The 25,033-nt window shown below is 34.2% G+C and overlaps 1 protein-coding gene across 24 annotated transcripts in view; it reads left to right on the top strand.

Moving 5' to 3' along the window:
- Positions 1-25,033, top strand: part of DMD (dystrophin) — a 1,272,535-nt gene that overhangs the window by 680,898 nt on the left and 566,604 nt on the right. The window contains exons 1-2 of one of the 24 annotated variants that reach the window (XM_065049970.1): positions 21,247-21,396; positions 22,842-22,899. The exons of 21 other annotated variants lie outside the window; for them this stretch is intronic. In XM_065049970.1, the coding sequence (XP_064906042.1) occupies positions 22,879-22,899 (21 nt within the window). In that variant the 5' untranslated portion in view covers positions 21,247-21,396; positions 22,842-22,878. Of the gene's footprint in view, positions 1-21,240; positions 21,397-22,841; positions 22,900-25,033 lie in introns of those variants that run through there. 2 more of the 24 variants (XM_065049971.1, XM_065049972.1) reach the window with 2 other exon arrangements.

Below are 25,033 nucleotides of genomic sequence, written 5' to 3' on the forward strand. Positions count from 1 at the left end.
AGTACAAAGATAAAATTCCCTGAATGATTCACTGCATATAGAGGAAGAGAATAAAAAATGTTTCAATGAATTGTATTTCCAGTGTGTTCTGTGAACACCAGAAGTACTGAAGCTAAAATTCCTAGGGTTTTCTGTAAGTTCCAGTTGAAATATTTTCCACTGTGGGGTCTTTATAAGGTGTTTCTTTTTGGTGTAAACTGTCAGATGTTTACTAAGGTCTACATGCTACATCTCTTCCCCTGTTAGTGACCAATTATTTCTCTGTTGCCTTTTTTTAAAAAGTGATAAAATGCCATTATTTTTTATAATTCTGTTCTGTCAGATTTGTTTAAAATGAGTCAGAATATTTAAAATTATGAGGGAAGATTAGGGTGGAAAAGAGACCAGCAGATCATTGGAGATGTCATCATATAAACTTAAAAAAATCAGACCGAAAACTGAATTATTTCCCAAAAACTAAATTATTTAAATCTATCTGACTTGATTTGTTAAAGAGTAATTAAATTCATCATTTTCAATAATTACTTGTCAGAAAATATTTCAGATGGAGGCTACTTCTTTCTTTCGTCCTCTTTACCGGTCCCTGAAGAAATTTATTCTCATTTTTGTTGCATGCATCATGCTGGCTCGCAGTGGTGTATGCAATTAATTTTCTTACTAAAAATGAAAAACGTTATATTATTTCAGTAAAGCTTTGGGCAGTATTTCAGTGAAACACTAGATATTCATAGTAGACACTGTTTGATGTTAGTCTTTTTTTTTTCTGTTATACTGCTACAGGCAGCAAATATTACATTACATAGTTATTCTTCTAACAAATGAATACAATACAGATAGGCCATAGCTTCTCACTCAAAATCTAAGCTTGCAATGGATAAAAAAAAATTATAAAAACTACACTTCTTTTTTTTTTTTTTAATCTGTTTGACTCCTCACAATGGAAGTGAGACCACCTATAGAAAAAAATCTTTTATTTTATAGATGTAAGTTTTTTGCATTTGCTGAATATCTTCAAACAGTAATTCTGCCTTGATTCAGGTTAAAAGGAGAAATATATGTTCTTTTGCCACACATACTCAGATTGTTTAAAAGTTTCACAGTTTATGGAAGCATTTAAGGATGTATAATGAATTGTGGACTGACTATATTAAATTAGAGAGGGTTAGATATCAGAATATTGCTGGTTTCAGAATAGTTTACTAACTTTTGTCTTGTTTTCTTCATTTTTTAATGAAGGCAACAAACACTTACAGTACATTAATCTATTCAGGACACTGTTGTCAAAAAATGCTAGGAGATGGGAAAGAAGAAATGGAAGATAACGTATTTTGAGCAGCTTTTCCAATATACAGTGGCTATATTAGGATGGCAAATATCTGCCAGTTTCTCAGTATTATGAGGTGTCTCGCCGTATGCCCTCAAAAGTAGACAGTCAAAGGCAGATATTATTTGTCATTTTTGTGGAAATGTAGCAGAAAAGGACATCTGTAGAGGAGATATACCGAAACTGGGCCTGGATCTGCTATTGGGGTGGCATTGCAAGTGAAATTAAAATATTCAGAAAACAATTTGGTTATGTAATGAGAACGTTTCAGAACTGCAGAGTCCTAAGATGAACAGAGGGCACTCTGAATGTTAATTTCCCTTTAAAGTGGTGGAAATGGGAACTATTATTCACCTGTGTTATGTAAGACAATCCGTACAAGTTTTATTTTACTGAAAGCTGGAAATAGATGCTGATTCTCTAATATAAGTTAGGTGATCTGTTTTATTTTTTAGCTTTCATGATTTTTTGGCAGCAGATGACTATGTTCTATTGCCCTCCATACCAACACAAGGTGGTTCTCTGTTCCCTCTTATTGGCTAGACTCAAAGAGGATGTTAATGCCAGCCACTGCTTTTTGGCTATATCATCTGTCTAGTTATGTCTCATTATGAAGCTCATCCTGTGTCCCATGGTTCAGTCCTTACAGATGTCTTGAATGAAAACCAAATATTGTTCCATTTGTCCTGCCTTTGTGGAGCCATTAGATCACAGTTTATTTCTGGAGACTGTAAGATAAACTAAAAATACTCATCGCAAAAATTTTCTTTCTGTACTTTTCCAATAAACGTGACACCTACCTGACATAGTTTGCACAAGACGTTTTTTCTTTAACAGTTGTTTGTAATAGCAGAAATGGAAAATATCTGTTATTTACGTTGTATGTAAATCATTAGTTTTAATGGGAGGGTTTGATAATAAGTGTTTATGTGATGTTTCCAGTACTAGTATTTTAATAAATTTACACCCTTAAGAAAGAACACAACTAAGGGTATTTTGTTATTAAAAATACGTAAATAAAGCAATCTGATTTATTAGACCTAACTTTCTAGAGAGCAAGATTTTTTTCTAAATTCATCTAAACCATTCAAGAGCTTTTTGTCTTTAAGTAAACTACCAGAACTCTTCGCACACATTAAAATTTGTTCTGAATGAGTATTTGTGAGCTCTTGCATAAGAGTAGAGTAGAGTAGAGTACAGTACAGTAGAGTACAGTAGAGTAGAGTAGAGTAGATCAGGTCTCAGGAACCTCTCTGATAACACAAAGCATGAATCCTACTGGTTGCAAACATTGCATTTGTGACCAATACAGAACACAGAGTTTAGGAGTAGACACAAAATACTCATTGTGATTAGTTGCAATCATTTCGTGATTTATCTTGATGATTTTAGAATATTGTCAAAACTATATGCTTCAATTAAAGTGGGTATTCTAACATGCTGGACCCATAGAATATATTATTTATGTATTGTTATGATTTTTGGAAGACACACCAATCTCACCTGTGATGACTGACAACACCTTTTCTTTTGAGTCTTTTATTAACCTTTACTTTACTACTGAGTGTTACAGGATTTAGACACAGAGCAACTCATGCGCCTAGGAAGGTACCTTGTGAAATTGCTGCAACCCTTCACTGCCTCAAATAAAGCCTGCTCTGGTGCTTTCTAAATTTACTATCACTACCCTATTTCATTACCTCTTTTGCAACTGTAATGCCTTCAGCAATGGCTCCTGTTACACAAGACTGATGATTCTCAAAACCCTGCTCCAACCCCGCTGTAAGCAAGGGAAGCGTGTGAGAGTGCTTTTGTGTCTTAGCGCTCTGCAAGAAGGGAACAGGAGTGATTTTGTAAATTTGAGTTCATTTGTTTGCTTTAAAATGAAAGAAATGTAATTTCATGAGCAGTGCACATTGTGTTTTAAAAATATAGTAGACAAGCAATCCGATGGATTATTCTGTAGACTTGATATTTATTTTAGAAGAAATCATGCTTTTGGAGTGAGGAAACTTTGACAATTTGAAAATCCTAAATTCTTAATAAGCAAATATCAAATAGATGTAGTGTTTAGTGTATAGCCAAGAGCTTGTTGTGTTATTGAGGTTTTTTATCTCAGAACTCTGTAGATCTGTTAAAATTTCTCCTGCAATTTCTTTTGTTGTGGACAAGACTAATAAAAAAGGGACTTTGGTGGTCTGCTGTAAGTTTTAAAAAAATTAGAGGGATAAATGTATCATCCTGGTAATCATTTTAGTATAAATGTGAATCATATAAAAAGGAATACGTTACTTTTTTATTTTTTGTTTATTCAGAATCCCTGAAAGCTAGGAAAGAGACAGTTCCATGGAATATTTTGAATATTTAATATTAATAAATAAATATTTTATATTCAACTGATAGATAATGTTTTTTGAACGGATATTTATATTTCATTTATATTTAAAATGCTGCTGTCACTATGTCTAGATTATGCGGTTTTTCATTGACAGAATTCCAGTTTATTTTTAAAAGATACAAGAAACACTAGAATTAAAGTTTTCCTTTTTTCCCACATATTTGTAGTCATTGTTTAATTAAACTCTAAAACAATAGAACACATTTTTCAATACTGTTTAGTTTATGACTAAACCTAATGATTTTGCAGATGAATTGGTGTTCCCAAATTTGTCCATCTTTTACAACATCTTTTTTGTACTATAGGTATAGAATTTTGGTGACAGCTATATTTGAGCAAAACACAGAGAAAACATGGCCTTCCAGTTTATTTATATGCCTTCAAAGGATTTTGTTAACTGCTTTGTCTGTGTCACTATGAAAACTCCAGGCATAACTGATTCTTTACCACTTTCTTCTGTTCACTATCCTCTTGCTTTTAGATCTTTTTCATAATTGTTCTTTTCCATTATAAGAGCCCTCAAGGAGGTGAGCAAGGTTTATATTCTTTATTCCTAGAGGTAAACTATACTTCCAATTTGTTCAACACTTCATTTTCTCTTTGGTTACTAACTGATCTATATTTCTCTCCACATTAGTCATCTATCCCCTAATCTTCAGATTCTCGAAGAGCTTTATTCTGCATTCAAGATTGATTTACTTTTCTGCCTCTGCCTGCCTCCCTCCACCCCAGTTTCAATTTAAAATAAGAATAGTTTGTATACTTGAAATCCTTGGAGACCAGTCAATGTATATTAAATATTTAGTTAAAAATACTCAAAAACACCCCTCCCCCCAAATTCTGTCAAAGTAAGTATTGAGAAACAAAGAACATTAAGAATTTAGAATTAGCAAAGTTAGGATTACTTAATAAATACTAACATTATTTTGGTACTGGACTGTCAGTCTGTGCTGATTAAATTGTAGGCATGCTTCAGTGAAAAAGAGCAGATAGGAACATTGCTGTACCCTCACTTCCTCAGATAAGTTATTTTTAGGAGCAAATAGCCTCCTTGTCATGTCACATTTTCATTTGATAAATCTAAAGAATAATTGAGATGAATTTAAAAACCAGGAAAGGAAAGAGGGAGCACTGACAACAATAGATACTGCTTGGTGGAAGTCATAGTCCTGTTTGAATGAGAAATCAGGGAACTAATCTAGTGATAACATTGAATGCTTTTACCAAGTTTATATTTGTTTCTCTTCAGTTGACTAGTTTCTAGTCAGCTCTCAAAACAGACTTTATACCCCTTTGGGTAACCACCTCAATGCATTTTCAGAACACAAACTTTGAACAAATCTTTTGTTCTTAATCCAATCTCTCTAATTAGAAAAATGCGTACATCTTTTATTTTGACAGACATTATGACTTGTTATATGTTTTGTCCAGCCTATATGATCAGATCATTTGCAGTAATACCATTGACTAGGCAAAAGAATAACGCATTTTGGAATAAAAATAACTTTAATGAAATGCAGTTATCTCGTGGCTGTTTGGCTTATTTGCAAATTTTTAAAAGCATCCTAGTCTACTTTGCTTTCATATTGGTATCTCTGAAAAAATTGTGTGCTTTCTGGCATTGGGACTGATTTTATTGAGGACATGTCAGCAGGAGAAAAGAAAAATATAAGCTTAGTGAAGTTACTGTGAATACATAAACTGAGGTTAAATTTTATAATTAGTGGAAAGACAGCAAGGGAAGTTATGCTCAATATGATCTCGTTAAAGAAAAGTTTTGAATTATGTTGCCCGTTTATCTAAAGTTCATTTATGATGAAAATATTTGTAAAATACATGTATGTATATACTATCCCATATTTCTTACATCTGTTCTGAAATGGTTCACACCCCTCCAAAAACAGAATAACAACATACAAACATAAAATAATATTAGAGAGAGAATTTCAGAAGTTCAGCTTATATTCTCTTTCTAAAAGCCCAGAATAAGTTAAAATTTATTGCTGTGTCTTTGAAGTGTCTTTATGAGTAATATCGGATGCAGAAAATAAAGCATCAATTAAAATGTAGCAAGTCTAGAAATTTTAGTTTCTACTTTAGCTTGGAAGTTTTTCTAAGTTGCATTTTAAAATCAAAATGAGCATGATCCAATAACCTACTGTACCCTATTTTATATGCATTGTAGACCTGACAGAACTGTTCACAATAGCTAATATGGAGACTGTTTTACCATCTTGTGGCAGTAGTTTCTGAAAGAGAGATAGGTATTCAAATTTGTTTAGAATTTTAAAATCTTAATTCAGCTGTTTTATTTCATTTTAGAGGCTAACATTATTTTGGTGTTAATCATAATGTTATCAGGAGTACTTAAAGTAGTATATAATTCTTTTTTATGTTAATATCTGCAGCTATTATACAATGTTGATTTAAGATCTTCTGTTGAAGGCCCTTGACCTCAGAGGTGGTTTATCATGATGGTAGAAATTAATCATGTTAGCTATGCTTGATCTCGTGAAGACAGTACAAATTTAGAAACTGTATAAACAGGGGAAGGTAATGATTTTGACTGTTACTAGACTGTCGTATCATAATAGTTTCATAATAATTAGGCACATTAAGCAAGTGATGAAATAATATAACAGTAGATTAAGTAATAATTTCCAAAATTCTGCTGCATGATTGCTAGCAAAAATTTCTAAACATAACCTGCCCCCCCCCACTTTAAAGTGTTAAAATATATGTTTAAGTATAAAACTTCAAATTTTGACTATTATAAATTTTGACTATTCCTACTTGACTACAGTTTACTTGGTCCCTCTTGAATCTATCATTGTGCAATTATTGGATGGATTGCTGGATTTTATTTGTACAGTACTATGTACTTGACATTTTTGGTTTTAAGTATCTATAGTTTTTAAGTTCTCTAAGATTTTGCTGTTCTTTTATCCTCTGACTTCTGCAAGTTTTCTAAGATAATAAGGTTGAGAAAAAATATTTTTAGGTGTTCTATGTACAAAAAAATACAAAGAGACTCTAAGAAGTAGCAAAACAGAAAAATCAAAATATTAGAAATTTAAAGTAAAGTCCTTTGCTTGTCATTGATTTGTATAATATAGGATTTAAGTTTCTGGCAACAAATAAAGACAGGGCAACTGATGTCCTGTTCTTTCAAATAAATTCAGTCTTGCACAGCTGTGAATACAACAGTGCGAACTTTAGATCTCAGTTGTCCAATATGAGAGCACGGACCAGTGATTTCCACACATATATCTGAATGTATATATCTAGCAGATTTGGTTTTGAACAGTGGCAGATCAGGACAAGTACCAATTAGAGTTTAGCAAACAGTAACTAACATACATATTTCAGCATAAAATATGGTGTATGTATGAGTATGTGGTCACAACACAGATTGAGAACATTCCCTTTCTGCATAGAATTATTTCTGAAGCACCTCTTCAGGCATAAGCATGATTTAAAATAAAATTATTCCTGTTACATTACCATTAAAATCCTTCAGAACAATGACCAACATCTGTCTTAGAGGAAAACTGTCCCACTTCACTCCATATTTCCAATCCACTATGGTTTTTACTCCAACATATGCAATCCTAGTGTGAATCAGAAATCATCTGCCATACTCTATCAATTATATAAAAATTGTTCAATTGTCAAAAAAATGTTAGGGGATCATATAGAAATCCATAGCATTGCCTTCTAGCTGATCATCTTGCTTATAGTCAGCAAAAGTCTTAATTTAAACATAATCTAGCTCCATAACTTTTCTATTCAAGCCTTACCCAAAAATCCAAATATCATACAGAGAGATTAGAGATTCTTTACTGAGGTTTATGCCATCTCTTTTTTTTTTTTTTTACTTAGAAAAATCTCAACAGCCTCTCTTTGTTAGATGGAGTGACATTGTGAATGATATTTTGTCAGATTTTTTTGGATGGTATTCTGTTTAAATAAAATCAGATGAAAAATGCTGAAGAATTAAGTTTCTGGTAGCTTCACTGCTTTTTTCTTGTAATTAAGTGAATTTACCAGTGCAGATCTGAGGCTGAAGCCATTGATGGAAAAGTAAGACCACATGATAATTTAATTTACACTTTTCTCTATGTCCACTGAAGACTGTACAGAATAAAATTATTCCCAGTTCTGTAAGAGTATTTCTTAGCAATCTTGGAATACAGAAAAGGTATTTCATAGTAACTATGGTTTAGAACAATTGGTTTGAAAATGCAGCACAACAATGCATGTTGGCTTTTGTCTAGAACAAGACCAAGTTTGATTAGAAGATGGGCAACACCTTCACTATCCTTTTTTCTGCTAAAAGTTTTAAATTAACTTCTGTAAACAAGCAGGTTTTTGTTACTCCAGGGGGATGTGATACAAAATGGATCTTCAATTCAGAGCCAACATATTGTGATTAAAAGTCCCAGTGAGGTTCATATTTCTTTTTTCATAGCACAAACTGGACTCAGATCTGTTTATGGCTCCTGAGAGAACAATATTATAGTGTAATTTTCAGTTGTGAATGTAGCACTTTTTATACCTTGCATAAATCATTCTTTGGAGAAAGTTTACAAGGCTATATTGGAAGCAAAAGCTGTGCAAGATGCACACTATACATATACAAGACATACTCAGATATGACTCAAAATCATGCATCACCAAACTATGTAGAAAATACGGTGAAAGAGGCCAGAAATGAAAGCTAACTATCAGTTTAGAAAGATAATGATGATGATGTGGAAATAGTTTCTTAAAGTAAAACAATATGCTATGTTCAAATGTTTGACTCCTTCCTAGAATTTTTGTGGATTTTAACATGCACATAAATGCCTAATTGATTTCTGAAAGTTAGGACAATTTACCTTTGAGGGAGGGCCGAAGCATGCACTTTTTTTCCTTGTAACAAAATAATAGCATGCCTGGAAATTCTAGTCCAGATCAAGAAAGATACAAGTGTTGCATTGCTACCATTTCTACTTCATTTTTCCGAAAGATGGTTATAGTAGTTCTAAGTGAATGCAATCGTATGTACAGTCAGTGCAAACGCAGATAGTGAGAACAATGGCTACCACTTAGGTCTCATTTTGAACAGTATTTACAGACGCTTGTGACCATGATACAGTGAATGTAAATGTTAACTTCCTACTCTACAACAAATTTTATCGTTGCAAAAAGCAACATAGTCTAAGATGTTTTCAACAATAATGTGTGTGTAAAAAACCTCAGTGTTAAATTTGGATTTTATTTTTACTTTTTTATTTTTACTTCTCAGTCTTACCTACTCAAACAGAATGACAAAGATCCATTTGTACACTTTCCTGCTTTTCCAATGAAAGTATAATTTTTTCAGAGTTTGTTCAGTGAATTGGTACTACAGAGAAAATGGCTGCATTTTTTTCACTATCACTCCTCTATAAGAGTAATGTTATCATATAAAAGCATTTGGTTTTGTTTTCCTTATTTTTTTTTTAAGAGTTGCATAGGTCATGGTCAACCTAGTCCCAGTGAGGGAAAGATTTTCCTGTTACATGCAAAACCTCATCCTTTAGTTATCACTAGCTACAGAAAGGGTATGAAACATAAGGACTTGAATGACAAGGCAGAAATTGGATTGCATATCGGTTTGTGTCCAGGAATTCTTCTTTCTTAGATTAACCCTATCAGCTGGAAATTACTCTTTTCCTATCCAAAGATCAGAAAGATCGTTCCATAGTTTTCTTGTATAACAGTCCTGTGATATTAAATTACAAATGCTTTGTGAAATGAAGAAGTACACTCAGTCTAATTGTTAAGTGCAATTAATTGGGCTGTAGCTCCTCAGATATCCCTAGTTCATGTAGATCTATGCCTGTTAAATCCAGCTTTAGCTTGAATGGCTGAAGCTAGATTTTCTTTTCCCTCATAGACCCTAGATAGGAAGTCAGCAAATACATTTTATTATTTCTGGTTGGTAGGGAAATGTTCATTTTAAATGAGTGATTTATAAGTTTTCTGCAGGAGGTCTTTACTGTAGGTGGAATAGGTGATCAAAGCACCGTATTCAAGATTATGCTGTAAAGACATTAACACGCTCAAGTAACAGTTATACAAGAAGCAAAGCAGAATGCAAGTATTTAAATTTTTTCCTTTTTTTTTTTTTTTTTTTTTTCCAAATTCCAATACTAAATGCTTTCTTAAAGCCTTTGTTTTCCGTGTACAGGAGCAACTGATGCTGAAACACTGAAACATTATGATCTTTTTCATCATACATAGTTTTGAGAAGTATAACCTCTCAATGATCAGGTCTGGGTCAATCCTAGTGAGTGTTTCATCCAAATCAAATGTTAGGACAGAAACAGACTTTTTCTTTTGTTGTTGTTCTAGAACAAACACTCTAGTTTTATAAACCTGGTTATGTTTTTCTTATCTGAGCTTCCTTGATGAGGATTTAAAAAAAAAAAAAAAAAAGAGAGAAAAGAAATTCATATAAGAGATTCAAGTTTTAAATGCATAATAAAACTTAAACAGCTACTTCACTCCAAATTAAAGATCTGTAATATTTACTGGTTGAAACCTTCTGTATGGTTCAAATGTCAAATAGATCTGATAACTGGATGGACTAAGGTCAGAGAGCCTTATGCTTCATGCTCAGGGCAATGAGACATTTATATTTTCACTAAAAAAAGAAGCTTGGCTATACATGATACATATTAATAGCTGACATAGACTTTAGATTACTCACAGTTTTCCTTTTAAAAAGGTTTTAAATGATAGAGCTAAGTGCTAGTTATTGTGTAGTGTATTCATCATAGAATCATAGAATCATTTAGGTTGGAAAAGAGCTTTAAGGTCATTGAGTCCAACTCTTAACCTAACACTGTCAAGTCCAACTCTAAACCATCTCCCTAAGAACCTCATTTATGAATCTTTTAAACCTCTCCAGGGATGGTGACTCCACCACTTCCCTGAGCAGCCAGTTCCAATGCCTGACAATCCCTTCAGTGAAGAAATGTTTCCTAATACCCAATCTAAACCTCCCCTGGGACAATTTGAGGCCATTTCTTCTCGTCCTATCACTTGTTACTTGGGTGAAGAGACCAACACCCTCCACGCTACAACCTCCTTTCAGGTAGCTGTAGAAAGTGATAAGGTGTCCAGACTCCTCACCACCTTTGTTGCCCTTCTCTGAACTCTGTCCAGTACCTCATAAAAATAGCTGACAGATTTTGAAGATACTATTCTAAGGTTTAAAGTATTTTGTGGTTATAAAAAGTAAGTAGTGAGTACAGGTAATGTGATCAAAATGATTGCTCAGTAGTTTTTGGCTTGGTAGGTTTAGCAGCGTGGAGCTAGTTCTGATCTGACAAGGACAGAGTTAATAAGTTGTGATTACATTGCATAAAGAGGATGCCTGCATCAGCTATTCTCAGTAGGTCCTGTTGGGGAAGATGTAGAAGCTCTTTTGTTTTCCCAAATTAATCTGATTCTGTTTTTTGCAACAATTTTTTACTTTGTTAAAAACGTTTTTGTAGTCTATAGCTTTGAACAGTTAGTAGATGACTACTGACCTCTGACTTCATAGGGTCTTTGTTGTACTAAAAGTATTCACTCTTAAAGTTATTGCTTTGGTGGATGCCATTGATTGCCATTTCATGATACATATCTAACATTTGAGGTAGGTCAGATTTCCTTCATTTAGTATTTGAATTGTTGTTTGTTATTTCAATATTATTTTTTCTTTATTTACTTTAAATTTATTTTTCTAAGCAATTGTATTGCAACGTAAAGTACAAAAGATATAGCTTTTTTTCACTGTATATACACAGATCCACTGATTTATTCTGTAAATAAAACAACATAAAACTTTGTGACACCTGTTGTAATTACTCTAGCTCTGATGTCAAAGTCCACTGAGATAGCCATTTTTAGTTGAATCAGACTTTTGAGGTGTACTGCAAAGAAGATATGAAAGTGAATTTCTAAATTACTGTGACATTCAGTATTTTTTTAAGGTCATGTACTCCACTAACTTTTACTTCTGAAAAATTTTCTGGGAAATTCTAAGAGGCCATACTGATGTGCAACATGTCTAGAAACTAACACTCTCATGTAGTTATATTCAGAGAAAATATTCTACATGAAATTCAAGGAATATAATTGTTAAAATTAAACATAAAAACCCTATCTCTACAACCCTCTGAACCAAACTTACATAAATTAAGAAACATTATCTGGGAAAATTTAAAAAATATTAAGAGGAAACAATTCCAGTGTATGGAAGTCAAAGAAGTATTTTCATTCTTTTTAGTACAGATACATAAGGTGAGATTAATCTCACTTGACTTTACATGTCTACAGCGTCAGATCATTCTGAACTCCATTTAGACATAATAGAAAGTAATAGGTGCATCTGAGACAATATTCATCTGATGACTCCACATTAACAAGAGACAAATTGTGCTCTAGTGGTTATCTACTTATCTATTTGCTATGGAGTTTGGGTAACTATCCCAGAGACAGAGAAATGTGCTGTAGACATGAGAAGTTAGATATGAGGTAAATCCCTTTGCTACATTTTCCATAAACTTCGGATTTTTGACTCTTGAATTATCCTCAAAATTTTTCTTGAAAGACACTGTGCCAGGGCAACAAAGGTTTAAGTAATTGTTTTTAGGGTTGTATACCTTATGTTATATAACAAATCACTGTCCTGGGCAAAGACGGATTGGAGATGAAAGGAGGACTTGTCAGTGGAATAAGGATTTGTCAGTAGTGTAAGGCTGGATACCAAAAGGTAGTGTAAAGCAAAATCCTGAGGCAGGACAATCAAGGCATTTATGTGTTGGTGTCAATTTCACCTAATGGAGAATGGGAGGCACCCATCATCTAGGACAACTGAAAAGATAGAATAAAACAGATCTGGAATACCGTATGACTAGCCCTCCACTACTGTTGAAACTAAGACAGAATTAAGAAAATTACTGTGTCTTTTAAATTAGTGGGGGAAGATACTACTTGTAATATATATTACAGGATGCCTCATGAGTCTTATTGGATGAATTTCCTAACTAGTTCTCATTTAAAAAATATGTCTGCCCAAGACATTAAGAAGGGTAGGAAACGGCAATGTCTCAGTCTAACAAAACAGAGATCTTCAACAGAATTGTCAGTCCATTTTAAATTTAATTTTATGATCTTTGTTCTTGTCTTCACTTTTACATCTAAAAGACTGAAAAGTTCTCTTCAGTAATAGCAGATCCCAAGGCATTTGGAATTTATATAGCCATGCAGATCCTTCTTTTACTGTTTTGATCTAATGGAAATTTTTCAGTGTGTTCTTATGGACTGTATATACATAAGAAACATGGAAAATGTTTAATCTAATTCAGTTTTTATGTAGGTTTTTTCCATAACTGTGAATTTAATTTTCTCCTTTTTACATTTCTGTGATCTGTTCTACTATGTTGTACTTAACAATCTTGCTAGGGTATTTTGAGGATTAAGGAGTTAATGTTTCCATATTGCTTTCAAAATGCAAATACCATATAAAATTTTATTCACACTAATAAATTTATAGCTGTGATGTATCATTTTCTGACATTGCAGTACAAGCAATACAATGTCAAGTTTACATTTGACCTTGAAGATGCTCAATGACTCTCCTGCAGCTTTTGTAAGGTGGATATAACTGTCTATTATCTGCAACTGTATTATCTAGCCAAACTGTGGCAGTATTCTATACCTATTAGATTTCTGTTCAAGCCCATAACAATGAATGTATTCAACTGAGATGCTATCTATTTTCATTCAGCTTCATAATACGAACACAATACGCAATTATATTATTTATTTTATATATGTCTTCTCAAGCCTAATTCCAATCTTTTACAAGTAATAAAGGCATACAGTAACAAAACAATTAGACAAGTTTGTTAATAAATCACTAGAATATCCTGATTATTTTATTTCATTTTTTGAGGAAAAAAAAAAGATAGCAGGCATTTATTTCATTAGAAGAAGGCAGCAAAGATCCAAAATACAGGAACTCAAAAAAATAGTAATATCACTATAAGAAATCCATATTGAATAACTGTAGACACCTTAGCAGAAGTGTTGGGGATTTTTTAATTGATAGATTAAAGTGTTGTCAATCATAGATACTTTCAAGTAATTAAAAAGTAGTTTGCATTAGCCATGCCTGGAATTCTCTATCATGAATATGTAAGTTAATTAGACTGAGAACAGGAATGGGAGTTACTAAGTATGTGTTGTCTTTTGTGTAACAATTTTGTTCTTTGTGATATGAAATATAATTTTTCATTGATAACGTATCCTTGTAATATTCCAGCTTGTCACACTGGCCACAGCTATGACACAGATAGAATATTATAGTACTTTCTACTCCTGAAAATGTGGAGTTTCTGTAGATGCTTTTACTGTCTTGTTGGTGTTGTTGGTGACTGAGTCAGAAAAGAACCACAAGGAAGAAAACAGAAAAGCCAAACCAACCAAAATTTCCTTCAGTGACTTAACTGGCTGTAATTTCAATGCCATTATATTTATTGTAAGATAAAGCCATAGAGTCTTCTCCATTTTTGGTAGTGGAAAAATGTGGATGATTTTTTAAACAATCTTACATTCTTCTAGAAAGCAGTTGAATTATCGCTGCTGTATTCTTGAATCTAACCACATGTTTCCCTGTGATCATATTCACATCACCATCATCTTTCAGCAATGTGCACGTGTTTTTCATATTGAATACTCCAGTTAAGTAAATTTTGTTTTCTTCAATAGATGGATAATCAGAGAAAGGAGACAGGATTTTCAAAATCACCCGAGAAAGCAAGGGGCTAAAAGATCATCAGTTCCACTGAGATAAGAGAACTTAATTCCTTTAGATTCTTTGAAAATGATGAGAAGGAGAAAAAATTTGGAGGTCTTTCGTCCTTTTGTACTACACTGCCTTAAGACACCAAAATGAACGCAAACAATAAACAGACTTTACAAACTATTAAGAAGCAAAACTGCTATATTTCTTTTTATCTTCTTATCGACACTCAGTAGAGTATTATATATCTCTTAGATGATATGACCAGTGAGGTCTCTAGACACACTCTTGCTTCATTTTGATGTATTAAATCAAACATGAATATGGTGTCGACTTTTCATTTGTTATGCTAATTTCTAATATTATCCACGTCTTCATATAATTCATTGATTCATTTTCATAATTAAGTTGTATTTTTTTCAAAGAAAAAATATGCTTTAGTGTGAGATTAAGAGAAAATTTATTTTCTTTCTTAATTAACTATTTTGATGGAGGAATTTTGTACAGCACAAAGAGATAAGATGTATGTAACAGCTTAAATATATCCATTGAAGTTGATCACATTACTATAGGAGTGAATTAATGAGCAAATAAATCAGTAAAATAATACATAATCAAAATGAATATTTAAGATCCAAGCCCAGTGTGATAAAATACTAGTCTAAATAGAACATGCATTTCTTTGAAGTAGAAGAATTTCATCTTTCTAACTGGTGTGCACACTTTAAGTGACGCTCTATTTCATCACAGAACAATTTCTCATGCTAAATTTCATCTTGGATGAAACCACAAGATGTGTAGAAGGAGCAAAATCAAATATTAGTTTTAAAATGTGCTTTTCAGTGGTAAGATTGTATATGTAAATTTATATGTTAGAGCTACTGGAACTATTCAGGGTGTTTAATGTAGCTGACAACCTTCCTAAAATGTACTTCTTAATTTTCTTCAACTCAAATGTCAATTGGTCTTAAAAATACTAAGCAGCAAAGCAATTATTGACATTTTTTTCTCAACTCTAATAATGAAAACTATGATTTGAAGATAAAAATGAAGCTTTTTGTGCTTATTGGATGATGAGAATAAAGCAATTATTGTCATGGTAAATTACTGTCTTTTAATAAATCGTTCTCTATAAATGTATTCAGATATAAAATCTTGTATTTGATGTCCTTGTGTGGCCATGTCCACTCCAATTGACTGAGATGTGTTGATGTGAACTACAGGATGAGGATTCTGTGTTAACTTCTCCTCCCTAATAAATGTCTGTCAGGCGAACAGTCACTTGATCAGGCAATAAGGCAGGTGATGAATATTGGCGATATCAGCAGAGAGAACATGGCTAGAGCACCCCTGTTCCCTTTGCAATCTCTAGTGCTCTATACACAGGCTTTTGGCAAATTTATTAATTTGCCTGGAAAGAAGAAACATTGTATGATACACCTGTATTATTTTTCAGATGTATTAGTCAAAGCAAAGTTTTGAGATAAATAAACCCGTACTAAATCTAGAAGTAATCTGTCCACATGCCAAGAGCTGAAAAGAGGGGGTGACAGTCATATCAGAAGAAACAGACAGTATATTGGCAGAAAGATCTACAGTGCTGGTAGCACAGCAGGTGCTGTAGCACTTATAAGCAGTATTTTTTGTTATAGGTGAAATCACAGTTTCCGTTCCTGTCTGTGTTCGACTTTGATGTTGTCAGTGTATGAAGGAATTGGTTGCATATCTATCCCTTTATAAACTTTGCTAATAACTTATTGGTAGTAGGTTGTACTAATATACCTTATTTTGCCTCTTATTAGTATAACTTTTTAGGAAAAATATGCATCTGTAATTTAAACTTTTTTCCCTGACTGTAACAAAACTCCACTTAAAACCTTTGCTGTTTAGAAGGAAAAAGGAAAGGTTAAATCAACAAAACAAAATACACTTTTCAGTGTCTTAAGAAAAGAGTTCACCCATGAGAGTTTTTTAGTCTTTGGCTGTATTTCAACTTGATGCACCCTTGTGGAAAATCTCACCTACTATGTGAGGATTTCAAACCTAGGGACATACGGCATATTGAAACCCTGAAATGATGCTTGACAAATGAGACAAAGTGCAAGTCCATGTAATTTAAACACGTTTTTTGTTATGGTATCTAGTAAGTGTCTAATCTCACCTGGATAATCTGATACAGCTGGTAGAAATGGGTGTACCTCTGAAGGGTGATGTACAAAGCCTAAGGCTGACTGTTGACTTTCCTCTACACAAATGTCATTTAGAATGAACAAGAAGAAAACACTATGTTTACATAAGTAACTCAGGACTTCATTGTTTTCCATAGCACCTCCTGCTTGAGGTTCAGAAAAACCTGCCCTATCAGGAAAGCCTGTTACAGATTGTAACTAGACGTGTTCTTACCTAGTAGCTGAAAGCTGGCAACATCTACTTCCCAGGAGATAACCAGTCTGTAAAATAAAAAATAAAAGGGATCTTGCCTCTTTTGTTTGCTTGGTACACATGAGAGGGAGGATCACTACCTCATGTGGATCTATGTTTTACGCAGTACTGAACGGGACCACTGCTGTGTAGGGGTGTTCACTTTATCAGAGCTAACTGAAGGTTATCCTTTTTTATTCTTTTGCTCTTAATTCAATTTTTCATTCCTGCTTGTGTCCTTGGAGTACTTGAAGTGCTTGCTTGTGTAAGGCAGCAGCAAGGCCTTTGTCCCTAACTCTGCTAACAGCTAAGTTTCTGTCACTATCATGGGAAGCAGGAAATACGGATTTAAGTTCTAAAAGGATAAAGAATATCATGAATCTACAGCTCTCATTGGTAATATCACATTTCCTTCCATCCAACATGCCACAGTAGCCTATGAACTATGCCGACTTCAGGTGCGACTGCATCCCTTGTATAATTTCTCTTTTCAAGAATCTGTGGCCAAGTTAAGAAACTACAAGAGTGCCTTGAGGCCAATATGGTAGTATTTTTAGCAGTAAGAATGGAGAATTAGTAATCAAAAGGAGCCTTTCATAGATCATCTAGCCATGTATGTGTCCTTTACCTGTGAAGTCTTAATACCTCGGGCAAACAACCTAGACAAATGTAATACCTATAGAGTGACCTCTCCTGACTGCCTCATACTTCTGTGCTGGTTTTGCAAAGAATGAATGCTGTCTTTGTGATACAGTCCTTTTAACGCTCCTGAAATTACTTTTTCTTCTGTATTCCTATTATGATACCTGTCTGACGAAAACCTGTCAGGCTCAGCAGGACGGTGAATCAAATTTTCAAAGCTGCTACATCTGGCAGTCTCATTTAGTAACATTCACTTCCTCTAACTTAAGCCATTCTTTTCCCTAGAATTTTCCTGAATTCTTCTGCCTTTGGCTACCCATTGCACTACAGACTTATGGTGACATGCAAAATAAAATCTCCAATATGGTCACAAACACATGTTTCAGTAATGTACCTTCATTAAAGAGTTATTCTAAATGATGATCTGAGTGGAAATGAGGAAACTCTTATGGGGTTTGGCTGGCCACGAAACTCTTTGATATGGACCTTCTATGCTGGTTTATGAGTTTTTTTCACATTCAAATGAGATGTTTTCTACATTAGCTAGAATTTGCTGTGCATTATCTACATCTGTTTAAACATGCAGCCACCTCTCTGTTGTAGAAGAGTGGCAAACACGACATCTTTCTGTTGAGTTCCTGTTTATTAACTAAGTCCATGTATTCTTTCTCCATACACTTAACCTTAGAAAACTTAGAAGCCATTTTATCTCTGTGTAACTCCCTGATAGCTGCTATCAACAGGGTCATTTTAGTGAGGTGGTTTTTTTCTATTATTATTTTTTTCAGGGACTAGTTCTGTGGCTTGTTTAAAGAACTGTGTTTGATTGGTGAACTGGGGATGTGTTAGCTTTTAGCCCCTGCTGACAGGCTGCAAGATGTCAGAGATGAAAGTGAAATTATTCTAGGGTATAGTATAAGCCAAAATTGGGATAAAATATGTGAATGTGTTTGCAAGGCATTTGCTTTACATTCAGTCCTTTTATACTACAGTCAGAAAGAACTACAAATGTATTTTGTTATGCATATGCAATCTTTCTGCGTAGGACACAAAATGGACTGCTAAGTGCACATGACTAGTCAATAAAAGTATGCGCAATATGGTTCCTGAAATATTACTGTTGCAATGTAATTCCTTACTATAACAGCTACGTAAGGAATTCTTTGCCAACAGGTTATCTGTATTCCTACTTACATAAAGAGTGGTCAAACATAAACAAACAAACCATTTAAAGTGTTGGGCCATTTTGCTTTAAATGGGTTTTGTGCACACGAAAGATGAGGGACCAACAGTCCTTATGCTAAAGACATTAATCACTGACCTTGTAGCTGAGAAATATCTTCCCTTCACAACCTTTTCAATGAGCCGGTATTCTAACTTTCAGTTAATTATTTAAGTATTTGATATAGTGGTTTTTTTTTGTTTTATTTTTGTTGTGCTTTTGTTGTTGTTGTTGCTGTTTTGTTTTTTGTTTGTTTGTTTGTATTTTGATAATCTTGGCTAACTTTAATAAGTACTGACAAAAATCCGCTTCTTTAAGAAAATATATTCTATCACTGTTATAAGTTTAAAGATATTTACTTTGTATGGGTGTGTAGCAATTCTTTTTTCCTGCAATGAATAGCTACGTTGTGCACTTCATCTGTTTCTCTGAGATGTCCCTTTCATTAGGTGCATGGGTTTTACCTGGTTTTAAAATTTGCAATATAGTTGTCAGTACCTTACAGATGTTTGCATTATAAGACAATAAAATGAGACAAGACTGAAAGACAGATAAAGTATTTCAGCAGTCTAGCTAGTTTTCCAGAGCTGCTCAAAGGAGTGTGTTAGAGTGCTGATAAGGCACTAACTATATTAAAAAGGCAGAGGCAGAGCATAAGTATTCTTTTTCTTTTTCAGTCACTAGAGGATGATTCTTCCATGCATTAGCAAAAAATGCAAAACCAAAGAGCATTTTGTACATATTAAACTTAAATTTTCTCGATGTACATCTTAAGAGTGTTCATTTTTTAAAAAAATGAATGAAATACATCTGGCATTTTAACTTGTGTTTATTGTTTCTAAACTCATTAGAGACTGATTGCTTAGAAATCACAGCTGTTTGATGAGGTCAATAGGAGCCAAAAAATCTATACGGGCCAACTTAACGCCTCCTAATTGGCAATGAAATTTGGAATGTAAACTTCTCATCATTTAGACAGATACAATGTTTGTGAAGAAAAAAAAAAATACATTGAGTAGACAGATAGTTGTAAAAGTAGTGATTCCGTTTATCTTGCTGGTCCTTTATCCTTATTGTCCTTGGTTGTGTTTCTTGCATCTTTTAATGGAGCCTAAGACCTTGAGGTGACAGGGGCGTTCCTTCTTACCCAACCTCACTAAAAATAGGTACTGCTTGAAATAAACTGTGCTATTTAAACTATATATCCAAAGTGCATTTCTTGCCAAATGAGGTCATCACCTCTATGATACAGCTGGCCTCTTATCTTCCTGGCACTTTTACTTCTGCTTCTACCCTCAAATTGCTGTGTCAGTGCCAAACAGTGGAGCCACTAGAAAATGGTATTTTCATTGTCAGCAAGGGGAAATAAATTTGTACACTACTATGGTTTGAGAAAGAATATATGATAAAGCATGTAGTCTTTGACATTATTCTTAAATGGCAAGGACCAAATCTGTGGAAAGAAAGCTGATCTTACCAGACACATGAATTAAACTTTATATTGCACATTATGTGTACAACATTAGCTATAAGAGAATAAAAAATGTTCCATTTTAGACAGATTCATCAAAATAGTGTAAAGAAAGTTCTGCTGAAGAATATTTAAACCCTTGTCATGATGTCATGTGCCCAGCAGTGTCTCAACAACTTATCTGGTTCATTGTAGACTGAATGTAGCACGAAGCATGCAAAGCCAGGTCTTGGTGTTATAGGTAGATTTTCTATGAGGACTCACCTCTCTGGAAACATTAAAAATGTGCCTGGACACATTCCTGTGTAACCTCATCTAGGTGTTCCTGCTCCGGCGGGGGGGATTGGACTAGATGATCTTTTGAGGTCCCTTCCAATCCCTAACATTCTGTGATTCTGTGTAATAAGTAACAAAGGTGAAATAGTTTGCTCTGTTATATGGGAACACAAATATCAGTAACAGGGAAGAAAGGAAACATTTTTATTGTAGTTAGTTGAATCTAAACTAGTACAAAAGTAGTCCACAGAAAATGAGTAAAATTAAAAACTAGATCTCAAATGATTTTTTTTCCACATATTGCATTTTCTCTTTATGATTATAACATGAAGGCTGAAATGCTCATGTTATTAAATAATGTATTAGTATATTAACACATTCTATATTGAAATATCAGCTATTAAATTGATGGCTTCCTAGGGTACACACCACACTTGAAACATTACAGAAGAGTAGTTTCACAAGTATTTGTTGGACTCAGACCAGCTTATGTTTCCCAGGCAAGGCTTACCCGAGATGGGAAGCATTATTCCTCTCTCTGTGTTTCTTTCGCCCCTCTCTTTTCCGTTTTAAATCCCGCCCTGTCAACAGCGTTGCTGTGTGCTGTTGAATCCAATCCGCAGGCGAGGGGAACGTCAGTCCAGGTTTTCCCGGGCGCCGTGGCTCCACACAAAGTTGGCCGCTGTGCCGTTCAGCATCCCGGCAGCTCCTGCTCCTCACACTCGCAATGGCAAAGCTTTGTGCGGATGCTCTGCTGGATGCTCGGCACTGAAATCGGCTGGAGGAGCCGAGCAGGTTTTTGGACAGCCTTTTAAAGGTAAGGGAGCGGGCAAAAAATAGGCGCGCCGGAGAAGGAATGTGCTGGAGGAGAGCGTGGTTGGTGTGTTGGTGCTGTGCAGGCTGCATCTTGAGTCTCCTGTTCTGATGCAGGAGTCTGCGAGCAATAGGTGGGAGGGGATGCTTTTGTACTTGAAATGAGAAGCCCCAGATTAACTGTTATGGTAATGACTACTTTAGAGCTTGTGACAAACGGTGTGGTGATCAAAGCCTTCAGGAAATATCTCTGTGCATTATTTATCCGCTCCCAAGTTAAACCTAACTGTATTAAAAACAGCAGTAGAGGCCAGCAGCCCAAAGCTGCAAGGTGCTTTGAACATCTCTTGTCTTGCTGCTTTTTTAAGTCTGCTTATTGCAGTCAGTTTGGTTGAATACTCTGGAGAGAGCTTTTCCTGCACACTTATCTCTATTGGAGTCTTTTTCTATAATCCACCAAGGAGCAGTGTGTTTTAAAAAATAAAAGGCCATTTTTAATGCTCAAATCTCGTACTGTGCTTAAATATATTTTAAAAGACTACTTTTAGAGCCATATAGATGTCTGTGCATTTAGGTTATAATTGACTTCCCATTCAAATGTAATAACTAAGGGCTTCAATGAAATGTATTTTAAAATTTACTTTCACTTATATAGCAGTATGGGCTTTTTGCTTAAAATAACCTGTATTAGTAACAGTGCTTTTACTTTTGCGTGGTCTGCTTCATTGATTTATGTATATCTGCTTCAGGTTAATGGTATATCAAACGTCAGAATAACACTAATTTTGCTTCTCATAGACTAATTGTATTTTAGTGTTGTGGTGATGAAGTGAGGTTTATGTTTTGTAATATTTTCCAAGTATTTTTTTCAGTATTTTTAGTCTCAAAATCCAATATGAAGTGCATAGTGTTTTTCAAGTTAATCTAGATAGTGTTTTAGCAAATAAACAGCACCCCCCCCTATGGTAGATATCTAGTAGTATGCCTATTAGACAAATGTTTGTGGTAACATGCAGACTTCTTAAAAAGTTTCTGCCTGACAGTACTTCAGAAAACCATTTTAAAGGAAAAAGTCAAGAATGTTTTTCCCAACTCTAATAACGTTTATTTTTTAGTAAACTTTTCTTGTGGAATTTGTGTAGTCTTAGAATTGCTTGTGTTATCCCAGGCTGATTTTTCTTTCTGCTGTTACTTAAGCAAGTATTTGACAGTCATTCCCATGCATTTTCTAATTTGAGTCTAGAGTAAGTTAGAATTCATATCCGATGAGTTTTACATTTTAAATGAGGCATGCCATGTGATAACATGAAGCAGAAAATATGTATGTATGTTTTTTTGAATACCACTGTTAGCATAGTTCATATAAAGTATGAAAAGAGATTATACATTTTAATACTTAAATAACTTGTGGAATTGCAGATTGATATTTTCAATGTTTTTTCATTACAGTTTCTGCCACTGGGGCAATGCGAGGGCTTTGAGAAAGATGGAGTGCTGTAATTACCAGGTGCACATGTTCATTAATCCTTCCTGGCTAGAAAAAGCTTCAAGTTCTTCTCCAGTGGCCTATTCGTAAAGCTATAAATATCTAAATTGTGTCAGCCAAGAAGTCACACAGAATGGAAGCTCTTTTTGAGTTCAATTTCATGCACTGTTGCTTTGGTCTTGTGAAGGAATGTTTTGCATTCCTCATGATGGATATTTGTCCTCTTCCTTATAAAAGTTCAGAAAACAAGCTCTTAGGTCATAGATTACTTAGTTTAAAGTAAATGCAGATAGATAATAACAAGTATTCCTCAGGATAAAAGTAACCTGTTTTAGTGAAGACACAGAGGAGTTGCCAAGATAATTTTAAATCTTAAATGTAACATTTTAGTAAACAAATTAGGAAAGCTACAGACTAGGCTTAAGAAAAAGGATTGTGGAGGAAGGTCCACAGAAATCTGCTTGCACTGGTTTTCATGTAGCTGTATACTGTCAGGTTAAATAGCATGGTCCTGGTATACTGCATTTTTATCCTATGACTTTTTTTTTAAATATTCCAATATAATTATCAATCTCTAACTTTATTTGGACAGACAGATTAGTAAATGCATTTGTATCTCTATCTATTTCCAAGTGGATATCTATACATAAGCATTTAGGTATTGTATCTAATTACAGAACATCTAAAAGGAATCCTCATCAGATGCTATTTTTTAAACAGATTTTTGAAAAATACAATGGCATCTTTAAAATGACTATGTGTAATTTCTCCATAGACATTTATGTATGTATGTGCACCTTTCTGAAAATATTATTGTTAGCATTTACTGAAACTGCACTGAAACGTTGATTTTTGCAGTCGATTCCATGTCTCCAATCTGTCATTCAGTTTATAGGACTGTTTCAGGACTACACATCAATTTAAGTTTGAAGAGCACTAATATATATATTTCATACAGTCACAACTGTCAGTAATTTTAGACTCTTGCAAGCTCAGAATTAAGATCTTTCATGTTTTAGAAATTATGTAGCGATTTTTTGTTTGCTTGCAATGAGCTTGGAAAGCTATCAAATGACAGAGAGGGACATCATACCTTGCTTGCACATGAAAATAGTAATTTTTTTACCAAAAATAAGCATGAAAGGAGATACAGATGTTACCTGTACATAGTACACTTCATTCACATTTACCAGTCATAATGAACTGTGGGGATGCAGCGCATCCTTTCTGTCCCACAAAAGTGGATAAAGACAAGTGATTTATATATATATATATAAATACAAAATGACTAGAACTGTATCTGTGTATTATTTAGAACAGAATACATACAAAGGTGAGATAGCAAGAAGGCTGGGTACTACTGCGGGACCCCCAAGTTCTCTGGCATCCCATCCCCTCTCCTGATGGCACCATTGCTGGGGGAGCTGGGAACTGTCCAGCAACGGAACTGCTCACCAGGAGCATCGTGACTCCTGCTGCCCCAAGCCCCTTGTCTAATGGCCTCAAAGGTTTGGACGAACATAAAATAATTAGGTCTCAGGACGTTCCTTTCTGAGGAGCTAAGAGTTGGATGGGAAATATACTACCTGGTAACTTTTTAATGGTTTATGGGATTTGGGGAATGGATTAAGATCACCTTGTCTAACAGTGTCACAGTGCAGATCCCAGGCAGGTAGCATTTGGGCACAGTGCAGTGGCATGGGTTTAGCCTAACACTCTTATCTTGTGTTAAATGGCATCGTTTTTAATAAAGGTATCTAGTTATCAGTATAATCTTATATCTTACACAAGAGCATTTTTTACCTTGTTATACTGGTTATTCAAATAATATTCTTTTTCAGACCAATAATCTCCTTATGTACCTGCTATTTATTTATTTTTAACTTTGTAGCTATTTGATTATTTCTCCCTGGCAATAACAGGTTGTGACAGGACTCAAAGCACTTTTAGGCACAACTTTTTTCAAATTCATCAGTTCTAATGGTTTTTGGGGGGGTGGGCTGAGGAAACACAACCCAGACGTTAAGTCACTGAAATCTTCTTTCCTTCCCTTTGATTTAGCTAAAGCTTTAGAAAGAGTGAAAAAAAAAATCCCCTAGATGTCATTGATAAATCCATATTAGATGGCTCTTATAAACACGTTCTACTCATGCTG

Source organism: Columba livia, chromosome 1, assembly GCF_036013475.1.
Source record: "Columba livia isolate bColLiv1 breed racing homer chromosome 1, bColLiv1.pat.W.v2, whole genome shotgun sequence".
NCBI lineage: Eukaryota > Metazoa > Chordata > Aves > Columbiformes > Columbidae > Columba > Columba livia.